Genomic DNA, 24,122 nt, shown 5'->3' on the forward strand with positions numbered 1-24,122 from the left:
CTCCTTCCTGGTCATTTGTCCAATCTTCCACTTCTTGTAAGCTTCTTTTTTGCGTTTAAGATCAGCAAGGATTTCACTGTTCAGCCAAGCTGATCGCCTGCCATATTTACTATTCTTCCTACACATTGGGATGTTTTTTTCCTGCAACCTCAATAAGGATTCTTTAAAATACAGCCAGCTGTCCTGGACTTCTTTCCCCCTCATGTTATTTTCCCAGGGGATCCTGCCCATAAGCTCCCTGAGGCTCCATTGAGGCTATGTCTACTCTACAAAATTACTCTGATTTTACAGAAGTCGATTTTTGGGAACAGATTGTATAAAGTCAAGTCCATGCATCCACACTAAGCACATTAATTCGGCAGTGTGCATCCACAGTACCATGGCAAGCATTGACATTCCGAACTGTTCACTGTGGGTAGCTATCCCACAGTTCCCACAGTCCCCACTTCCCATTGGAATTCTGGGTTGAGCTCCCAATGCCTGATGGAGCCAAAAATTTGTCGCAGGTGCTTATGGGTAAATGTCGTCAGTCAATCCTCCCTCCGTGAAAGCAATGACAATTATTTTGCGCCCTTTTCCCTGGATGGCCCAAGCAGACACCATAGCACGGCAAGCATGGAGCCCATTCAGCTCACTGCAGCAGTTATGAGCACTGTAAACACCTCAAACATTATCATGCAGTTTGTGCAGATCAAGAACCTGAAAAACCAGGTGAGGAAGCGACAGCAGCACGGTGACGAGAGTAATGAGGATATGGACACAGACTTCTCTCAAAGTATGGGCCCCGGCAATATGGACATCATGGTGTTAATGGGGCAGGTTCATGCTGTGGAACGCCGATTCTGGGCCCGGGAAACAAGCACAGACTGGTGGGACTGCATAGTGTTGCATGTTTGGGATGATTCCCAGTGGCTCTGAAACTTTCGCATGCGTAAGGGCGCTTTCATGGAACTTTGTGACTTGCCTTCCCCTGCCATGAACCGCAAGAATACCAAGATGAGAGCAGCCCTTACAGGTCACAAGTGAGTGGCAATAGCCCTGTGGAAGCTTGCAACGCCAGACAGCCACTGGTCAGTCAGGAATCAATTTGGAGTGGGCAAATCTACTGTGTGGGTTGCTGTGATAAAAGTAGCCAATGCAATCACTGAGCTGCTGATATCAAAGGTAGTGACTCTGGGAAATGTGCAGGTCATAGGAGATGGCTTTGCTGCAATCGGATTCCCTAACGGCGGGGGCGCTATAGACGGAACGCATATTCCTATCTTGGGACCAGACCTCCAGGGCAGCCTGTTCATAAACCACAAGGGGTACTTTTCAATGGTGCTGCAAGCACTGGTGGATCACAAGGGACGTTTCACCAACAGCAAGGTGGGATGGCCAGGCAAGGTTTCTGATGCTCGCATCTTCAGGAACTCTGGTCTGTTTAAATGGCTGCAGGAAGGGATTTACTTCCCAGACCAGAAAATAACTGTTGAGGATGTTGAAATGCCTATAGTTATCCTTTGGGGTCCCGGCCTACCCCTTAATGCCATGGCTCATGAAGCCATACACAGGCAGCCTGGACAGTAGTCAGAAGCTGTTCAACTATAGGCTGAGCAAGTGCAGAATGGTGATAGAGTATGCATATGGATGTTTGAAGGGTCGGTGGCACAGTTTACTGACTCACTCAGACCTCAGTGAAACCAGTATTCCCATTGTTGTTGCTGCTTGCTGTGTGTTCCACGGTCTCTCTGAGAGTAAGAGGGAGTTGTCTATGGCAGAGTGAGAGATTGAGGCAAATCATCTGGCCGCTGATTACGCGCAGTCAGATACAAGGGCGATTAGAAGAGCACATTAGGAAGCGCTGCGCATCAGAGAAGCTTTGAAAACCAGTTTCATGATTGGCCAGGGTACCGTGTGACAGTTCTATTTGTTTCTCCTTGATGAAAACCTTGGCTGACTCTAATTGCCTGTAAGCCAACTGCCCTTCCCCCTTCAATCACAGCTTGTTTGCAAAGGAAATAAAATCACTATCATTTAAAAACCATGTATTCTTTATTAATTGATTATAAAAATAGGGAGATAACTCACAAGATAGCCTGGGTGGGGTGTGGGAGTCAGGGAGAAGGGAAGGAAAAGGCTACTTCAAAACTTGTTGAATTACAGCCTTCTGTTGCTTGGGCAGGCCACTGGGGTGGAGTGGTTGGGTGCCTGGAGTCCATCCATCTGCCCTCTCCCTGACACGTTCTTGGGTGTCTGGGTGAGGAGGCTTTTAGAGTACCTCCAGGAGGTCTTCATGGAGATGTCCCTGGAGGGTTTCTGTTCCATCCCCAGACACATTACCAGACTTTTCCAGTAGCTGTACTGGCCATGAATGCATCCCAAGTCCTCAGGGCACATTAATCATTAAAAAACGCTTGCTTTTAAACCATGTTTTATATTTACAGAGGTACACTCACCAGAGGTTCCTTCTACGGCTTCATGGTCCAGGATACTGCGTTGGGAGGGTAGGGAGGGTATTTCATTCAGGGTGAGAAAAAAATCCTGGCTGTCGGGGAGAATTGTGTGCTCTCCTCAACCTCGTTGTTGTCCTCCTCCTCTTCATCATTTTCCCCATCCGCAAAATCCTCAGGCATGGTGACTGAGAATACCCCATCATCAGAGTCCACGAACAGGGGTGAGGTAGTGGTGACGGGTCCCCCCTAGAATTGCATGCAGCTCAGCGTAGGAGCAGCATGTCTGTGGCTCCTCCCTGGAGCATCTGTTCGATTCTTTGGTTTTCTGGTACGTTTGTCTTAGCTCCTCAAGTTTCATGCGGCACTGTGTTGAGTCCCTGTTATGGCCTCTGTCCATCATGGCCTTAGAGATTTTTTCAAATGTTTTGGCATTTTGTCTTTTGGAACGTAGTTCTGGTAGACGGATTCATCTCACCATACTGTGATCAGATCCAGTACCTCCCGTATGGTCCATGCTGGAGCTCTTTTTCGATTCTGGGACTGCATGGTTACCTGTGCTGATCAGCTTTCCACACTGAACAAACAGGAAATGAAATTCAAAAGTTTGCAGGGCTTTTCCTGTCTATCTGGCCAGTGCATCTGAGTTCAGAGTGCTGTCCAGAGCAGTCACAATGGTGCTCTGTGGGATAGCTCCTGGAGGCCAATACCATCAAATTGCGTCCACACTAACTCTAATTCGAACCGACAATGTCGATGTCAGCGCTAATCCCCTCATCGGGGAGGAGTACAGAAATTGATTTTAAGAGCCTTTTATGTTGACAAAAATGGCTTTGTTGTGTGGACGGGTGCAGGGTTAATTCAATTTAACCATGCTAAATTCGACATAAACTCGTAGTTAAACCAGGCCTGAGGCACTTTAAATTCTTCTTCGAGTGATTTTGCATGTCCATTTCGCTTCAAGTGCGCACACAAAGTGCACTATTGTTGGAGATTTTACTGTCAGTGATACCTGTAAGGATGGTGCAAGCACCCTCTCTGACCTCCATGATGCTGTGCAGTGGTATAAAGGGCAGAGCCACCTCTGACTGTCCTCAGTTCCTTCCTACTGCCTGTGATGGTTATTGGAACGTTCTATCTTGCTACTGCAATTTCCCTTCTTTTACATTTGTATACATTTGGTACTCCTTAATAGTTAATAGCTTCAGTGTTAATATAGTTTTAGTTGTAGGTTTCCTTTATTGGAGTACTTTTTTGGTACTATTTGATGCCTACTATTTATGTACATATCCAGTACCAAGGCATGCCTCAATCACAGGGCCCTTCAAAGAAACTGATGCCACTTAGTTAGCTGCACTCCAGGTGCCTGAAGTGCCTAGGAGAGATTCACATCAGACAGGTGCCAATTCTGCAGGAACTTTAAACCAAGAACTACAAAGGACAGAGAGATTAGACTAAAATACCTTCTGATGGAAGCAGCCTCATGCCCATTCTCAGCTCCACCATTCAGAGCATGTACTGAGCACTTCTGCTTCAATCAGGAGTGCTCCTCCCATTTTGAAGGACTCTTTATGCTGGTCTCCTTCTCTGATACTAAGGAGGAGGCACCAGAAAAAGGCATCGAAAGACTCAGTATCTAGGAGATTGAGGTCCTCGGCTCCGAAGTCCAGCAAACTTGCCAGCAAAGAAGGTGGAGATCTCTGTAGGCAGGGTCATCAATTCCAGAGCCAATATTGGCCCTATAAAGACTGACTCCTAAGGCGGCACCGTCTGGCTCAGCAGTGCAGTCTTAACTGGTTCAGAGCAACAGGAAATTCTCCCAATACTATAAACTCCTGAAACATATGCTGCAGCAAGTGACCTGCTGAGTCTCTCAGTACTGGTTTCACCAGCTGACCAAAAATCTTCTTGCCCTATACAGACTATAGCTCAGTGGTTTGAGCATTGCCTGCTAAACCCAGGGTTGTGAGTTCAATCCTTGAGGGGGCCATTTAGGGATCTGGGGCAAAAATCTGTCTGGGGATTGGTCTTGCTTTGAACAGGGGTTTGGACTAGATGACCTCCTGAGGTCCTTTCCAACCCTGATATTCTATGATTTGCCATCTATGGTGGCTCAGCATCTGGTTCCATGCTCACTGTGGTTCCTCCTTGTTCAGTGCTGTCGAGAGGCAAACTGACAATATCACCAGTGCCCTCTTCTCTGTAGTCCTAGCATGATATCTGGTTCCCACGGAGCAGCTCCTCCTTGGTCAGAGGAGTCCAGTTCTTCATTAGAGTTGAAAGATGGCTCACATGTGCCGTGACCGCATCATGTTAGCCACTGCTTCCCACTGAGCACCCTTGTACTCAGCAGAAATTCCATCTTGGCTGACTGGGAGAGATCCATGGTTAGGAAAGACATGGGTTCTGGGACCATATCAGTGACCACTTTGAAACCCCCAGGGTTTTCCACTTGCCTCCAGGTTGTATCCACACCCTCCCTGGTCTACTTCATCTAGTAGCCATTGAGATCAGTCCCATGAAGAAAAGAAGGAAGCTGCTCTCAGTACCAGGCTCTGTACCAAACAGGAGCAATCTGCTCAGGTGATACTCCCATATAAGACCTGGAGGAGGCTCCACCTTCTCAAGTGTTGGCTTCCTCTTCCTCATTGCCTGAGGAGACAGTGTTGTCAGAGAGTTCTTTGCCTCCACCAGACAATTAGAGGGCTCACCAAGACATTCCAGTATGTAGGGCTCTATAGAAAGGTTTATGCATCTGTGTCCAAAGAGTCAGAAAAATGTACTTATACTTACGCAATTGGAACATGATGTCTAACATGCCTAGCATAAATTGCTGAGTTTACGTACTCTGAAGATGGCCAGTAACATAGGATTGTGATGTTTCATGGAGGTACTAATATATAAACATTCCTTGGAGCATTCATTTTACTCATTCCTTTATGGCTTTGGAGCATTCATTTTACTCATTCCTTTATGGCTAAGTTGCAATGCAATTATTAATAAGCATCAACAGTTCAATCCTGTCATCATAAACAATATAAAATTGTTTTCAATTAATTTATTTTTAAATGATTTGACTCAAATGTGTATGTAATTTATGTGTATAAACAGAATGTATGTTGAAAAGTAAGCAAGTGTGCAACTTTACCATGTCAAGAATAGAGTAACATACAAACCAAACCCCACATGTTAGAGCAATAAAATTGAAAATGTGACAGATAAGCAGGGATTGAAGACAATTATCAGTGGCCTTTCTCTGATAAATATCAAAAGATAGTGAAGAAAACAACACAAGTTCAGTATTTTCCATAATTTTGAAAAGTATGAGTCTTTCCAAATTACAAACTGCTAGCTCTTTTCAAAAAGTTGATAATACGATTAGTGGCATTAGTAAACATAAAGTCATGTTAAAACCACATTCTTTATTGGGACAATGCATTGATACTGAATAGCATCCACTTGGCTTCTGCTAGCCTGTGACATGATTATAAACAAGCACTGAATTTTAACTATATTATAAAATGTGATTTATTAAAATAGATAATGCTGAAACAGTGTACAATTTAGGCCAATATTTATATTTGTGATCAATAGAGAATAAACTCTATTCCAAGCTGTCCTCAAATTCAATGCTACCCAATATTTAACATTTTTAGAATGTGGTTGTTTATTTCATCGTTATATGTTTTCATTTCATGAGATTTTTCTGAGCAGAAACATATAACATGAAATAAGACATAAAATATTTTCCTTTTATGTATCACACTCTGTACATTTGATCTCAGTTATGGCTCCTAGATTCACTAAATGCAATGGATAAATCCTTGCGGGTTTTAATCACGGTTGTTTCCAACTGTGGTCGAAAGGCAAACCTCTGATATTTATTTAAGAGGTTTGCTTTTACTTGACTGTGTAAGTTGTAATAATTGCTTCTTTTCAGCTTCCTGAATTTCTGGCCTAACGGGTTACATTACCCACAGGCAGGTAGCCATATCCAGACTTTGATGGGATCTCAAAGCCTACAACATCGGAGTCGAGAGCAGCAATATGAAGGAAACATGAATAAAGTGACCATTCAGCAATTTCAATCACCACTGCCAATTCAGATCCCTTCTTCGCAGAGCTCTAGGGCACCTCAGGCGGGGCGGTGCTTAATCCAAACCAAAGGGCAGAGGAGTATGGATGGTTATCAGGAGCAGGTGAGAAAATGTGTATCTAAAATAACATGCTGATGAAGCAACATTTGTTTTTTTTTCCTGTCAGGTAGCAGCAGAGGAGCTACATGAACAGGAATTTGATTCTTGGTCGATGTAAGACTTATCAATTTGCAAGAATTTTGTTTAGTGTTTTATATTGTGTGCACATGCTTAGGCATGTTGATTATGAATAACAATTGCCATATACACAACATTGAGCAATGTGAGTGATTAGTCTGATATTTTATGGAAGGAGCAGAACTTTGAGCCTACTTATATTAGAGTTCCTATAGACAGATTTTAAAGAGAACTTCCTGTCTGCAACAGAATCATGATTTTTTCCAAATCATTTTGGTTTTGTTTTGTAGCTGAGTTATTCCACTGAGGTTGCACTTAACACAGTATTAGCAAATTGAATGGACATAAATTGTACTATTGATCATGCCATTTTTCTAAAAGCATTCATTGAAGTGTCTCAGGGCCTTAATCAGCTCCAGTCTTATTATTTGTGCCTGTAGCAATTTGTTTCACTTGGAGAATGTATACCCGCTCCCATTTCTGTCCACTTTGTAATTGGGTACTTGAATACTTTTAATATTTGGGAACCTAAAAAGCCTACTTACAAACAAACAAGTGATGGATTAATGACAAATATAATCCACTTTTTATCAGGAAGGTTGCTGAGATTTCCCCCCAATTCACTAATTAAAATGACTGCTTCAGTAACAAGTATGTCATACATGTACCCATGTTGTGGACAGCTGACAGATGTATACATAAATGTATTTTTAAAGTTTTATTCCTGAAAGTACTGCTTAAATTTAAATGTGATGTTTTACTTAACATTAACTGAAAACCTAAAGTCCAGCACAGTGCAAATTCATATTGATATTTTTCCATTTAATAACAGGAGCTATACCAGGCCTATTTCTGCAGTTATTTTAATAATATCATTGTCAATCTAAGAATTGACACTTTCTGAGATGATCCAACTGATCCAGAGTTTTTTGGCCTTTAGGACACAATGCAAGCCAGTCTCTTCTTTCTGGCATTGATTTGAGAGGGACGATGGGGAAATTGATTGGTTGTGGAGGATGATCCTATTTTCTACCGTGAAGAAAGGAGGATTCATGTACACTTAGATGTGTTTTATTGAACAGTGTATAGGCTCTTAGATATGAGGAAGAGTGTGTACTTTAGAAGTCTGAACATTATATAAACAAAACATTGAAGGAAAAACAGCTTTTAAGGAGTAAGACTCAGAGAAATGAGAAACAGCGGTTTTTTAGTTGGCTTCTGCATATTACCACTAGTGTGATCTGGCACCTCTTGCATTGAGTTCTGGAATTTTTCTAGTGAGCAGTATCTGTGGATGTCACTCACCCCTATCCTATCCTTCCCTCATAGAGGATTCTGAGGGTATAAAATGGGGAGAGCCTCTAGCTAGCTTTCAGTTCCTTTTAAACCACCAAAAGTGCAGTGATTTGAAATGAGGACACTGCGTATAATAACTTTCCTCATCAGTTTATTTTAATTTTGCCCTTTATGGCTATTTTCTTTTAAGTTAGATTAACAGTTACTTTGTAAGGTGTTCTTCAGTCAGACGTATAAAGAAGAAATAGTTCCTGTCAGGCACAGATATTGTTTGGATCATCCTCAGAAGTGTGACAGCATATTAAAAATGGTGAAATATCACATTTGTGTACTTTAAAACAACAATTTTAATAGTTTTTAATACTCTGTACAATATCATTCAGAATGATCAATTCCAATAGTTCACCATAAACCAAAATGTGTCAGGCAGAGACACAGTTGTTTAGAAGATAAGCTTTAATGATTGTGTTCGATTATCTTTCCATATCTTTTTAACATAGTTTTGTGTGAGAATAGAAAAGAATCCTGGCCTTGGATTTAGTATCAGTGGTGGAATAAGTGGACAAGGAAATCCATTCAAACCTTCTGATAAGGTAAGATGTGAATTTCTTGCTAATAGTCTTTATTACAGTGATCCAAACAATGTCCTCAGATACAAGCATGTGAAATTCAATAGAAGTTGTGAACATATAGAAATTAGTCCATGATGTGACTTTTTTAAACAAAAATGGGCATTTTCCTTCTGATTGATAAATAAAGGTTTTAATCAAATAGGCTATTCCATCTGTTGGGCTAGTTAATCTTTTCAAGCTTTTTGCCTTTTCCAAAGTACCAACTCCCTTGACTTCTTGTAAGTAGGGTTGCCAATTTTCTAATTCCAGTAAACCAAACACCCTTGTCCTACCCCCACTCTCTCTCCAACACCCGCGCTCGTGCTCATTTTCACTGCAAGGTCCAAACAGGCATATTTATTGTTTTGACAGATGTATTATGTTAAGTTCAGGTTTTATTTGTTACAGGATGCTAGAGCTGACAGCAAAATAGTCAAAAAGGGTAATTTTTAAAAAAAATGAAATTTCACAAAGGTTTTCATGATTCTTTCCCTCTCCTCTTCCCATTTTTCATAATCAGCTCCACGTTTTTTGTTCACTGAAGTTATTGTAATTTTATGTGTGGAATTAGGACCACACATTATCACAGCTGCAATGGGTCCATTAAAGGCCCACTCCTGAAGCCCAAATACAAATCCACAGAGCACAACCACAGAAATGCACACCTGTCGAGATACCTATATAAATAAAACTAGAAACTGACTCCCACACCTACATGCAGATACACATGTGTATTCATGTGTACACATCTAGCATACACTGGCACATACACTTCCACATTATTTATTATTACAATTGTTGTTTAGTGCCTAGAGATCCCAACTAAGATCCGGGCTCCACGATGGTAGGTACTGGACGTACACACAAAAAGAGAGAATCTGCAACAAAGAGTTTATAATGTAGCTAGACAAAGGTGGGGACAAATGTGTGGTGCATTGGCTCTTCTGCAATTACTAGTCAACAACATTTTTTAAGAAATAATACATTTATTTTAGAGTTCCCTGCTTTTTTAAAAACTTATGAAATGAATACAAACACCTTTATGTCATCAATTTTTTTCCCACAAGCCAACAAAAGGAATAATAATCAGAGAGTTAGGCTCCAAATTTTATTCACACAGGTATACACACATGTGGCAATACATGCACCTCCCTATACAAAGACACAGTCTCTTACACACATACAGTGAATGCATTCACACACTTGCCTACACAGAGACACTTTTTCATACACTTTTCCAGGGGCTGCCTAAATCACCCAGCCGGGAAGGGAGGGTGGTGGGCTGGAGGGGAAAAGATGGGAATGGGGATGGAGGAGAGAGGATGGGGAGAGAAAGAGGCCAAGGACAAGAGCAGGGTGTAGGGAGGAGTATGTGGGGTGGATGGGGATGCGGGGGAGGCAGAAGGCTACGGAGGTGTAGGGGGCACAAGGGTGTATTGGGACATAATGGGAGTGCAGCAGTGTGTGGAGGTGAATGGGATGCAAGGGTGTGGGGGATGAGGGACATGGGGGTGGCGGCTCTGGGAGGTGGGGGGCACAGGGATATATAGAGACATAATGAGAGTGCAGCAGTGTATGGAGGTGAATGGGGTGCAAGGGTATGGGGGTGAGGGACATGGGGTGGCAGCTGTGGGAGGTGGAGAAGATGGGTGGGAGAGTGGGGGCACAGGACTGGGATGGATAGGTGTGGGGGGCAGGATGGGAAAGGGGAGGAATGCAGTTAGGGGGATGGGGTGAGATGGGGAGGGATGCAATGACGGGGGCATGGGGATGCGGGAGGTGGTTGGGATGGGGAGGGATGCAGTGAAGGGGATGGGTGTGTAGCCCCATTCCCAGCACTCGGAGATGGGGATTCACATACCTCCAACTCCTGGGTGCCGGCAATGGGGCAACAGACTGTGTAGCTGCATGAGGAGAAGAGGTGTGGGCAACAGCAACACCTGGTCACCCTAGCTGTAAGCATATATTTTTTCCAAAACAAAGCTGGGACCTGATCCAGCTCCTTCTGATGTAGTTGAAAAGATTCCTATTGATTTCAGTGCGGGTTGGATTGGTCCCTAATTAGGAGGATAAATTCACTGGTATTTTGAACAGTAGTAGTGTCATTAACTAGCTTCAGTTGCCTAGACTTTTGCCTACTCTGCCAAATACAACAGATACTATCTGTACTCTGCAGATTAATAGTTGTGGAATGGTCTATAGAAGACTCTCCACACATTTCCCTATAAATGAGCATACCTTTTAGTAATCAGGATTGTGAAGTTTTTGGTAATAAACATCTAGATCTATTGCATGTTTACATTAAATAGTCTAGGAGAATGATATATCTCTTTAGTCAGCAAAATGGGGACAAATAAAAGTGTGACAATCAAGGGTTATCAAATTCAAATGGTCTAGAGATTAGAAAGTGGACTCTGAGGCGTCTGAATTAATCTGTGATGTGTACTAAAACTAAGTGGAGCTTGTTACATATAGAAGACTATAAATTTGTATATTTTAAACACGGTGTATTCTGTGTTAAGATTAGACCCAATCCTGCTGGGTGGCCAGCACCCTCATCTCTGCACCCATCTATGCCCACAAATTTCCGTGTGAGCTGAGAATGCTAACCAAATCATGGGATAAGCTTTTTTTTTAAAACAAATCCTCATATGTAGCCTTAGACTCCATAATCTTTTTTAAATTCCCCATCGTCTTCCATTAAACTTGAAAGGAAAATTAATATTTACAGAAAATGTCAAATGCCTTTGAAGATACCCATGTAATATGGACAGGTTCTGATGATTTTTTACATTGTCAATTACTGAATTGGAGGAATGTGATCATTCCTCTCTATTCGACATTGGTGAGGCCTCATCTGGAGTACTGTGTCCAGTTTTGGGCCCCACACTACAAGAAGGATGTGGAAAAATTGGAAAGAGTCCAGCGGAGGGCAACAAAAATGATTAGGGGCCTGGAGCACATGACTTATGAGGAGAGGCTGAGGGAACTGGGATTGTTTAGTCTGCAGAAGAGAAGAATGAGGGGGGATTTGATAGCTGCTTTCAACTACCTGAAAGGGAGTTCCAAAGGAGGATGGATCTAGACTGTTCTCAGTGGTACCTGATGACAGAACAAGAAGTAATGGTCTCAAGTTGCAGTGGGGGAGGTTTAGGTTGGATATTAGGAAAAACTTTTTCACTTGGAGGGTGGTGAAGCACTGGAATGGGTTACCTAGGGAGGTGGTGGAATCTCCTTCCTTAGAGGTTTTTAAGGTCAGGCTTGACAAAGCCCTGGCTGGGATGATTTAGTTGGGAATTGGTCCTGCTTTGAGCAAGGGGTTGGACTAGATGACCTCCTGAGGTCCCTTCCAACCCTGATATTCTATGATTCTATTAATTTGGACTACATTTTATTCTGTATAATCCATAGACATTTGAACTTGTAGTACTTAAAAATGTATTGGTTCTCCTGCCTGGAGGCTGAAATGCTGCTTAATATGGTCTTTCCAATGTGCTTTATAACTAATGTAAATGTGACTTCATGTCATGGTTCCTAAATTGGCTTATGATATTATAATGAAATTCTGTATCAGTTGTTTTGACAATTAAAATTCTTCACACTTTTCTTTTGAAAAAGAAACTATGTTCCCTCATTAATGTATCTGCATAAGTAATAAATTTGATAAGTAATAAATTTGATTCTGTAACAACTGTATATAGCAAAATTATAACCATATATTTTAATATGATTAACAATTAATCAAAAAAAGTTTAAATTGGACCAGAGAATTGTCTTTTGAGAGTGTGTGTGTGTTAGTCTGTGTGGAGTTGCATTTCTACATTATTTCTTTTTATCAAAGAAATTAATTATTTCACGTTATTTCAAATCATTGCTCTTAAATCCTTACATGTTTTTTTACTTGAGATCTTTTAAGTGTTTTTAATGCTTCAATCATTATTTGCGTATTTATAATATTTTAAAGGTCATAGTGGGGCTCAACTCTCTCTCATCATACAATTCCAATAATTCAGATATAAATACTTGATGTACAGTATTTTACTGTATACCATGTAAAATCAGTAAACTTATAGCACATCATGCTAAATAATATTCATCCTCATAATAATAGATAGTTAAAATAATATGTGCTGATGGAGTAACACTGTCTCAGAATTGCCTAGATCATCTTACCTGCTCAGTCCATAATAACCTTAGCCAACAGCCAACTGAGTGACCTCTCCTTGTCTCAGTTTCCTAATCACCTAGCAGTTATTTTAATGGAGTCCTCAACTCTTTTCCTATGTGCAGAAGTAAAAGATCTGGGATTTTGGTGATGGGCCTTGGGCTAATGTGATAAGGTGAGACGTTGTGGCTTTTGTGTGCCAGGGTCAGACATTGTGTCCCTCGCATTGTGGCTCACCTTCTGCCCCATCATAGGGTGAGGGTGCTCTGACTCTGAGAGAGCTGAGAGCTCAGTCCTACCCCCATTATATGGTAAAGAGACCTGTAACCCCCGCACTGAAACCAATTAAATGCCTAGTATAGGAGAGTATGGGTAATGGGTGGGTAGCGCCCCTCCCCTGTGTTAAAGTTTAATAAAAGTTTAGGTCTGCTGCTTAATTCCATGCATGTCTGTACTCATTTTGCCTCTGTGTCCACGTCAGGGGTGCTGAATAGCAGATCTGTCTCATAAGTATGATAGCATGTAGACCAGATGGGTGAACAAATGCAAGCTACACCAGAGAATTCCACCCTCCTTCCTCAGAAGGTTTATTGTGCTGACAAGACAAAACAGCAATGGTGGAAATGAACCTTGTCTGAGGGTTCAGGAAGGAAGGTGATAAGCTACAAAAGGCCTGTAAACTGCAGTGGAATCACCATGGATTAAATGATGATGAAAAAAATATAATTTCTTGGTACTGACAACATGAAACCCAGAAGTTAAGACTATCCTCTGCCTAAAATCTTACAGTTCAAAGAGACGCATAGAGACGCATAGAAAACAGGATACACAGTAAACAGAGCTGAGGATAATGCTGAAGAGATTGTGTTTCATGGGGTGTTTTTATGTGAAATGTTCAAAATGTGATGATCACCCAGAAATTATATTTCATTTATTAGTTTGTACACTATACTTCCCTGAAATACTGGAACTAAAAACGCTCTTTTCCATTTAATTTTGCCATCTTTTAAGTTGTTCATTTCTGAGACATAGGACTAAAAGAAACTTATGGAATGAGCCTGTGGCCAATAAATCACAAAAGATATGCTTTTCAGCATAATGCTTTTTTCCCCATCTAAGTAAAATAAATAAGCATCCTGCATAAATTAGACTGTAACTAAGAAGCTCTTGGTTCATTTTCCTCCCAATAAACCCATTCCTTTTGCTTCTATCCAGAAATGATGAAAACGTTGACTTATTCTGAGAGTTAGAATCTTAGCTCCAAATGACCTCTAACTAATTAAATTGATATCAGGAGAGAAACACCATGAAAGCACAATACAGAGGTGCTGTAACTTAGGACTGCTGCTTAGCTACTTATGAAGTTTTAGCTTTAAAGCATTAACAGGATTATATAAAGCCTTCAGATCAGCAAACAACAGGCAGTTGGACAGATTTCAGGAAGTGATTGTACTGGTCTCTTACAGGATGTTTCGCAAGCATCAGTACTTTAAAGTTCTTTATGAAAGCTTCTGTAATGCATGCAGTCAGGTACTTGCTTGATAAAACAGTATTTTACTGAAGTAAGAGTCTATAATCACTGGTCTACTTCTGTTCATAAATCTTTTAAACTTATAATAGGTAAAATTATCAATGAGAGAAACAGTTCTAACACATCTTTGAAGGATGCATGCGATAATTGGGGTCAGATCTAAGGGTATATTCAGAAAAGCTGAGTACTGGAGGGCTTCCAGATGATTTTAAATAAAATAGTTTCTATAGTGCATATATAGTTCAACACTATGCTTCTGGAGCTTAGTGACTAGTTCAAATATGCATATTTCTAAATTACTATTGCATGGTGACTGGCAGTTTTTCTGCTGTTGCACAATATCAAATCTTTTTAAATCTCAATGAATGGGATCTTTTAGAAACTGAGCTACATAGAACATGGCGTTGTTGCTGAAGTTCCTCCATTTTTAATATAAAATATCAAACGAACCTTTAGCTAGTGCTTGGTAATAGAATCCTAACCTCTGTTACTTCTGACTTATAGGGTATCTTTGTTACTAGGGTTCAGCCTGATGGGCCAGCATCCAGCCTGCTCCAGCCTGGTGATAAGATCCTTAAGGTAAGAGGGAACTATGTTTTTTGTTTAGTTTGTAATTTGAATTTAGTTCTAGATCAAATTTGCACAATATACAGGTAATTTTTTTCCTCATTGCCAATTAGTTTAGATTTTTTCCCACTTCTTGTTAGCTAATTTAGTTTATTAATTTAGTTTATAATTAATTCATAGTACTTTATTTAGAGGTGGGCATTTCTCTTCCCTTTCTCAGAGGGAATAGGAACAAACCAGTGTGGAAGGGATGGGAAACATGAAGAAAGGAGACAACTTGTCTCAGTGGCATGCACCACCTTCCTGAGAGCTGAAGAAACCCTCCTGGAGAAATCTCTGAGATCAGAGCTCAGCATTACACAGTAGTGGGGTATAAGGTCCAAGCAATATTCATTCTTCTCTGTGGCTTCTGCTCCCTCAGAGGATGGTAGTGTTCAGGCACAGGAAGGAAGAGCTATTGGCAACACAGAGGAAGCTACTAGACCCTGCAGAGAATGGTTCAGAGAGAAAGTCTGTTGCCAGGATTAGCTCAAGCTCAGTAGGCTTATGCTCTGGATCCACAGGGTCTGGAAACTGTGACCTTTCTCCCTCCCATAGACCACAGTCTGCTCCCTTTTGAAATGAACCTGTGGCATCAAGATGAACTTGGTAGAGAGTTTTTTCCCCATCGTTTTTGCCCTCCCATGTACTTTTCAGAGAGGGAAGCATTGGGCTCTTCTTTATGTACAGTGAGGTGCCCATCTCGTTACCTCTGTCTATGTGCAATGCACATACTCCAGTAATCAGTTCCGGAGAACAGACTGACCAAAAATAAAGAATGGTCCTCCACACAGTTCTCTCACACAGGTAAAACCCTGGTAAATGTGCTTTGCATCAAGATCAACAGATTCCAGCTCTGTTAAACTAACAGGATAATACACTCCAAAGGAAAGGGATCTGCACTAGGAATGCCCTTTCACCTGCCCTGCAGAGTTGAAATCATGGATCTAGTAGCAGGAGCTTGATCTCAGGCTCTCTGGATGATGTAGGTAAGGCTCTGTAAAGGACCCAACTATATGTAAACCCATACTTCGAATGGCAACAGATGTAACAGTCGCATTTATTGTCTTTAAATGCAAAGCCAACAATAGAGCTACTCTGAGATGATAAAAAGCAGTTTTCCCTACAACTTTCTAAAATTATTTACTTCTTTTAGTCACTATTAGTGTATGCAAAAATTTTTTACCTCAGCAATTGTGCTGTTGTATAAATGAATAACATCATGCTATTTCAGTGTTATTTTTTTGCTTGTTTCTTGTACGTGAATGAAAGCAAGAATTTGAACATTTTATTAACTCAAGTCATGTTTAAGTCACATTTTCTTCCAGTATAAGACCAAATTTCACTGTAGTCACATTTTCACAAAGAAATGTGACTGCAGTACTTTGCCTCTCCTTCACTGTGTAAATATCTTTGAAATACTCTCCCCAGAAGAACTGACTTCCCTTGTGCTGGAGGACAAAAACATTTGAATGGCCTCGGAAGAAACCTGGGGCCTTTTTTGTCAATTGATTTCAAATGAAAGCTCTACGTTTTAGTATGGACTATTTAAATCAAGTCCCCTGGTGTAATCCAGGCAAAGGCAAGGCAAACTGCCCTGACAGCATTTTAGAAATTCTCCACTGGTGGAAGATCAAGATTTCTCACTCAGAAGTAATGGCAAATAACTATACTTCTCAAAAAAAAAAAAAAAAAAAGATGCTTTTCTTCAGAATCTTGGAAACCATTATGTTTACCTGGAAAATGTATTGTCACTATAAATAGTATTTTCAGGCGGAGTGAGTATGTGAGTGAGGGAAGAGTGATTCTAGCTATGCAAAAGGTTCATAGCAGACTTTGAACCCTCTTGAACTCATCCTGGGGTTGAGGTACATTGTATTTTGCAAACTTCTATAGTGGGGCAATCTGCAGTTACACTACTGTATCATACCTGTTCCCCTGTTCTCCAAGGTCACCTTGCACTAGAAAGAATCTCATTGACTTCAACAAGCTTTGAATCAGGCCTTCATTTTTGCTAATTTGTTTGCAGTTAACATACATGTATATGAACTAATTTATTAATGTTATGTTATATTTTATTATATTACTTGAAAGTGTTCCAGAGAGCAATGAATTAAAGAAATCAGTTAACAAATCTAAATTAAGTGTTTTAAATAAAAGACAGCTATAATTATAAAGCAGAACATTGATGGTAGGTTAAGAAAAACAAACAAACAAAGAATAGTACAAAAAATAATGAGGTAAGGATGTTGTCTAAAGTTGCAAGCAACGTGCAGAAACTGTGGGAGTATTCCTGATAGAATCCTTTGTAATTTGTACTGTTTTATACAAGTGTAGATGATGGATTCTACTATTCTGTACATTATTTAATTTTTATCTAGAGTGTACAGTTCAGACCTAGTTTAATTTCATAGTTGTCATGTTATCTCAAGTGATTTTTCATGATGTCATACAACAGGGACATTTGTTCACAAGCACTCACAGTACAACATGTGAATGGCATTGAGTTATCTACCATTAACAGTAACACATGCTAATGTCACTGCTGTAATAAATTGTTCTGTACTTCCTATATTGTAGCCTGATAGTTGCAGAAGTTCAGTAATTTGACTGACCCCATGAGAGATAATTTCTGGAAATGCCCTTGTCACTAGGTTGACTCAGTGCTCTTTAGAATCAAAGTAACTGAGATCAAGAGATGCAAAGGAATGCTGGAGGTATAACAGCAGCAATACATAATTGCATGGGATGTCTGCTTTCCATTTTAAATTATGTGGAATTTTTCTGTTAATCTGGTCTGTACTCTTTCACGTATACATCAACAGGCAGGAGTCTTCATGATATAATTAAATACAAGAAAGACAAAACATATGTATTCCAAATAGGTGACAAGTATTAATAATAAATTTATCTGCAACTTTTGGAACTGGATTCTCTCTCTTTAATGCTGTCCATACTGCAAGAGCGAATGCACTGTAACCGAAAAACACTGCAGATGGTTTACCTACCAGTCTAATTTATTATACCTTTTATACTTCTGATCTCATTTGAACAGTGACACTCAATTAGTTATGATTACTTTGTTGTTGAGAGGAAAAACAGGTTAGACGAAAATATTTATTGTACCTAGTAGACTGCGAGATCTAACAACATGATTCATGGTGGTAGCTTAGAGCCAATTTTGCCTGTGAACACCATTCAGTTACCATAGGTAACTGAAAAACAGCTTCAAGTGAAAAACAATTAAAGAAGTGCAACTGTCTCCTGTTAGTGAACTACTTTAGCAAAGTTTATCGAGTTAATAAAATAGGATTGCATTTGACCCATATGTAGAAATGTGGAGAGAAGAGGAAGCACACAAGCAGTCTTTCCTTCCCCACCTGTGCACCCTTAAAAGGTGTGGGAAGAAAGTGATGCTTAGCTTTCCCTTTTCTCTGTTCAGTGCCTGGCAAGGCTGGCTAGATGTGTCGGAGGAGTAAACTGAACTTCATGAAGAGGTATAGCAGTAGTCACAGTACCTGTCTCTACCTAGTTGGTGCAACCACTGGGAGAGTGCCTTTCAGGCACAATGAAGTAAAGGGAGTTTACATTGCTGTTTTGTTCTGAAGAGTGACTTTCTAAAAATGGCATCACGTTTGTTTCTCACCGTTTCCATATCAAGTGTAATATGTTTTTTCTCAGTACCAAACTCAAGGTGGGAAGTAAACAAGGTTTTACTTTTGTACATTATCACCAGTAACAGACACATCCTAGGCAAATTATGTCCTCAGTTACCCTTGTGCAACCCTACTGTCTTCCAATTATACCTTCTCTTGTATCTGTACAATGCCACTGAAGGCTAATGGGGTTGTGCAGAAGTCAGTGAGTGATCTGACCTGCAGAACCTCAATTACTGATAATGGTGTGCAAGGATGAGAGAACCCAACATATGCCTCAGAGTCCAGGTAAATTTGCAGAATTGGTAATCTGTTTACTTTTTTACAAAGCAAATTCTATTTGGAATCAGTGAGACAGTAAACATGGAACTCCATATGCCAATTTTTTCAGAATAACTTTTCAGAGTAGGACTGCTTATTTAGAAACTGAGTTTTAAAAACCATGATAGTGATTTGGAAATAATGATTATCAATCTTAAATCAAAATGTTTGTCATCAATTTAAGGCAGCATGAATTCCTTAATCATACAGTAAATCAGCAAGTTGCAGTAGTACTCATTTTCTTGCCTCTGATAATGTTTACCATGTAGTTTAAAATTATGGAAATAATAACCTGATTATCTAAATAATCTTAAAATTATTGGGTATATAAACCCAATGGTTAATAACTTGACATAAACAATTTTAAATACAGTATTCCATGACATGTATGTCTTTATCTGTCTCCTTAATCATTTTATGAATTTTCCTTTAAGACCAACATACAATTGTATGTTGTATGCTCAAACCTGGGTACTTTCAAACTTTTGTTCAGAAAAGTTTGAAAGTACCCAGGTGATTGTGTGGGATATGTGACTTGTTCAGACGTAAATATCTACAGCTTTCAGAGCTGTGCAAGCATCAGAAAGAAGCAAATCTTGGCACCACAGCAGCGTGGCCTATTCAGAGTCAGACTGTTACAGATGCTCCAGAAGAACCAGGTCCATATTAACATGTTAAAAAACAAGCTGGGAGATTTCATGCAGTCATGCGTCCTCCCTCCATGCACCCACAGGTTATGTTTCAGAGGAATTCATTCTTCTCTTTCTGTCCATTCACCTTTAGTAGTGTTGGAGTAGTTCTCCTGCAAGTGTGGGGACAGATTGGATCCAAGCCAAGCTATGAACCACAGTTTTGTTTTTTTAAAAACAAAAGGTATTATTGGATGAAATCTACTTCTGTGTTCTGTTCTCACCCCAGTTACCAGTTTGGATCTTCTCCAGCTATAGAAGGGTGTTGTTGGGAAAGAATAGGAAAAGCTCCTGCCTCATCACCCTTATCCTCTTGCCCCAGTCGCACGTCATTTTTTACTTTGTCAGCTGTATGGTCCTTGGCCCCCTTCCCGTTTATAGCTGGCAAAAAACAAGACATTATTTCCATGCAAATTTCACCATATTTATGTTGACATTCCAAACTTTTAAATTTTTTAGCCAGCTCTATTCCTGGACAATATCTAGAACAGAGCTGTCAGCTAGACAGAGTGACACCTGGTGACTAGAAATGTCTAGCGCAACCCAAACCCAAGACTGAGGTCCTGTTTTGCTAAGCACTATATACACAGTTAAACTATAATAAACAGTTCTTATCCTGAAAAGCGCAGACTCTAATAGGCAAAGACTGACAAAGTATTATCACCCCTCTTTCATAAATAAGGAATTAAGTCTGGTTAAGTGACTTGCCTGTGATCACAGACAAAAACTGAACCCAGATTCCCAATCCAATATCTTAACCACAAGACCAGCTTGCTTCCTCACAGTGAAATGCTGGTGGATTCTTGGAGCATGCTCATTCTTAGTAGTCCTACTGCCACTTATAGCTAACTAGCTGTGTCAAATCTGAGATATAAATGTTTCTTACTGTAGATTGTGTATTTCAAGATTTCTCTAAAGACAGATTTGCACCCAACCCTTTTGTGCACAAAATTCTCAGTGCTTAAACCGGAGTCCTGCATGTAGAGGGCTTGCTGGATTGGACTCATATACACTTAGGTCCAGATTCACAAAGGGATTAAAGTGCCTAACTGCCACTAACTGCTTAATTCCAACATTTAGCTACCACTGGCATTCACCGCTTAGCTGCTACCTAATTCTGTAGGCCTCTCAGTCTAGCTTTCTGCCAGTATAGGCACCTGAACATCTGCTGCTGAGCATGCGCACATCTGCCTCAGTGCTGATCTCAGTTGCCTAGTTCATGGCTAAGCCTTGGCGGGATTGTAAAACTAGGCATTGCCCTACCTTTGTCACCTGCAGGGCCTGATCCGTAGATGCACTCTCGAAGGCCAGAGGAGGGAAGTGATGGTCATACCTTTATAATCTTTAGCTGAGCAGTTAGCACAGTCACCCAGGATATTTTCTGTTCAAATCTCTATTTAATTGGTTATACAAAATGGAACAATTTCAACAGGAAGGACACAGAGACACCCCATAATAGCCCATAGCTCAGTGATTAGAGCACTCTTCTGAGGGGTGCAAATTCCTGCTTCACATCAGATGGAAGGAGGAATTGAGCTATGTCTTGATTGACTGCTATAACCATTGATTGACTGCTATAACTTGATTGACTGCTATAACCATCTAGTCCAGTCCTCTGCACTGAGGCAGGACTATGTGTTACTTAGATCATCCCTGACAGGTATTTGCTTAACCTGCTCTTTAAAACCTTGAGGGACAGAGATTCTGCAACCTCCGTAGGTAATTTGTTCCAGTACTTAACTACACTGACAGTTAGGAAGCATTTCTTAGTGTCTAACCTAAATCTTCCTTGCTACAATTTAAACCCATTACTTCTTGTTCTGAACATCTTTCCCAGTGCTTCAGTTTGGAACTGTACCTCCCACTTTAACTTTCTATTTGAATAAAACAGTCAGATTAACATTGTTTTAAACATGCTTCTAGGACATAAACTTCTCCTCAGGAATAAGCGTGGAACCTATCAGAAATGAAGAACACTTATTAGCTGAAATAGATGGAGATACAGGAAGCAGCTAGTTGCAAACTGACCACTTTAGGGCTACAGGTACTTCTCTCTGCCAAATTTAAAGTGTGAGGCCAAGAAAAGACATTTTGGAAAAAGGTTCCACTAGAGAATAACATGGAAGTTAAAATGGAAATCTTTTTCTAGGGGAGGAGAAAATTGTGTGTGCTGTGACTGAACTTCCCTTGCCCTCCAGTAGCATGGAGTACAAAAAATTGTTATTATGGTATTAGTATTTGGCTTGAATAGCACAAAATCAGCTTTCTTTGCTCATATCCATCCCAAGGAATTGATTGAAATCAGAGTTGCTAAAAGACAAACAAACAAAAAACAGATGTTGTGGGTGACAAAGTTGAGAAACATCTGAAAATGTGGAAGTGTTTGTATCTGGGGTATTGTTTCAATCCATTGTACAATCAGATTCCAAGTCCAAACTTTGGATCGGAATGGGGATATAGACTTACCCAGAGTTTGGAGGTGTTTTGATTGGTATATTAGGTTTGGGCCCACCTGGGCCTAATTCTTCACTGTCTTATTTGTATACATTTGTGCAGAAATTGATAACTGTCTTAGTGTGGTTTTTCAACAAGTTGTGTACCCACCTTATAGTAATTTTATCTAGGCCGTGTTTCCCTTGTTTGCTTGTGAGGATGTTATGTAGGAATGTGTCAGAAGCCTTACTAAAATCAAGTTATATCACATCTGTTGCTTCTCCCCAATCCACTAGGTCTGTAATTCTATCAGAGGACAAAATAGATACTGTGTTTGCTTTCTCCAGTCATCTGGCACTTCACCCATCTTCCATAAATTCTTGAAGACAATCATTAATGGTTGCAATGTAGCTTCTGCTAGTTCCTTAAGTACTCTGGGTGAATTTCATCAGCCTTGCTGACTTGAATACATCTTGTAAAAAGCTGCATGATTATCCTAAAACCACAGAAAGTTTAGTGGGTTTATAGTCTTTTAAGATGCAATACAGTATGAAATTATTCTCAAGTTTTTGTACTCTGAAATTATCAATAAAGTTCAACTGAAAGAAATTGAAAATGTAATTCAGGGATTTTAATGGGTTGGTTTTGCTCCATTTTAAAGCCATGAAGATGTTTACTGTCTATTGTTATAAAGAAGTCACTGAAATGAGGATAAAAGATTTACTAATTAATGTATTAGGTTAAAAATAATTTGTCATATGCACAGTAAACACAATAACAGAATTCTCTGGCTATGATTAATTCATAGCTGAATATGACTGTTTAAACTTTAGGGCAAGATAGTTTTCTTATGGTTTTGATATGGAGAGTCCTGGGACTCAAGACATCTCTGTTCCATTCTCAGTTCTGTGTCAGACTTCTTTAACTAAGTAAGGGTTGGTCTACAATGGAAACTTACATCAGCATAGCCCCTAGCATAAACAGCATTAGGTCAATGGAAGAAGGGAAGTGAATTACCTACACTGATGGGAGAATCCCTTCCATCGGCATAGGCAGTGTCTACATTGAAGTGCTACAGTGGTTCTGTTGTAGCGGTTTATGTGTAGACCTACCCTTAATCACTTAAACATTCTGTATGCCAATGTCACCACTTATAAAAGGGGATAGTAATACAGATATCACATAGAACTATTGTGAGGTTTAATTCATTAATGTTGGTAAAGTGCTTTAAGATCCTCAGGTAGAAGGTGCTGTATTGATGCCAAGTGTTAATTATTTGGAGGACGAAAAGTCATTTGTTTCTGTAGCTTCCTTTTGGCCTCTTTGTGGAACATTAAACAATATCTCATTATGAACCAGAATTTTCATATCTTTCTTCTGTCACTCATAAACTCATAGATAATTTAACTGCTTATCAGGTAAGAAACATTTATATTGTTATAAAAAATGGCAGGAATTTTAATAGATCCTTTTAGAGATGAATGACTATACTATAAGTCCAGAAAACATGACAAGAAAAATATCTAGTTATTTCAGATAACTTTTGCTTTCATATGTTATTGTCCTTAAAGTCCAGCAATATCAATATAGAGTATTACTTTCAGAGAGCAGCAGGCAGACAATTTTCATGCTATTTGTGTGAGAAAATGCAGAATGTGACTTTCCTCTGTAAAAAAAAAAAAAAAAAAAAAAAGTAAAAATAACGCCTCAGTTCTTCCTGCTTACATACATTGAGTAGTATCTTATTCTACAAGTAGTACCATTGACTTCAGTGGAACGACTCCAAAGGGCTAATGGGGGCAGAACCTTGCCCTGAATGAATGCTGACCCTCAAGATTATTTGCTACTTAGCAAGAAGTGTTTCCTATATTTGATGGGTACACAAAGTGATTGGGGAAAGAAAAACTCATACTCAAGTGAGCATACTTTGCCAACTCTCAAAACAAAAAATGGAGATAACTTGGAGAAAAAGTTGGTTGTGCAAGATATAGTCTCCTAAAGGCAGAGTGTATATATGTGAAACCACTGCTCACAGGGCTTACCAGTCCTTAGTATGTTTAATGTGATGAGCAGAGTGGAAAAAAGGGGACCTACTGCTCTACAGGTAG

General features: G+C 39.9%; 2 protein-coding genes across 11 annotated transcripts in view; both read left to right on the forward strand.

Annotated features, from left to right (window-relative positions):
- Window positions 1–24,122, forward strand: part of LRRC7 (leucine rich repeat containing 7) — a 342,753-nt gene that overhangs the window by 305,621 nt on the left and 13,010 nt on the right. For 8 of the 10 annotated variants that reach the window (XM_075067709.1, XM_075067704.1, XM_075067702.1 and 5 more), the window contains 3 exons: window positions 6,413–6,631; window positions 8,503–8,595; window positions 14,814–14,888. In XM_075067709.1, coding sequence (XP_074923810.1) covers window positions 6,413–6,631; window positions 8,503–8,595; window positions 14,814–14,888 — 387 coding nt within the window. Of the gene's footprint in view, window positions 1–6,372; window positions 6,632–8,502; window positions 8,596–14,813; window positions 14,889–24,122 lie in introns of those variants that run through there. The other 2 variants (XM_075067708.1, XM_075067710.1) reach the window with 2 other exon arrangements.
- On the forward strand, window positions 676–1,765 carry LOC142047138 (uncharacterized). Its single transcript, XM_075068244.1, has 3 exons — window positions 676–775; window positions 1,061–1,335; window positions 1,496–1,765. Exons 1-3 carry the CDS (start codon window positions 676–678, stop codon window positions 1,763–1,765), a joined length of 645 nt encoding a protein of 214 aa, XP_074924345.1.

Source organism: Chelonoidis abingdonii, chromosome 7, assembly GCF_003597395.2.
Source record: "Chelonoidis abingdonii isolate Lonesome George chromosome 7, CheloAbing_2.0, whole genome shotgun sequence".
Taxonomy (NCBI): domain Eukaryota; kingdom Metazoa; phylum Chordata; order Testudines; family Testudinidae; genus Chelonoidis; species Chelonoidis abingdonii.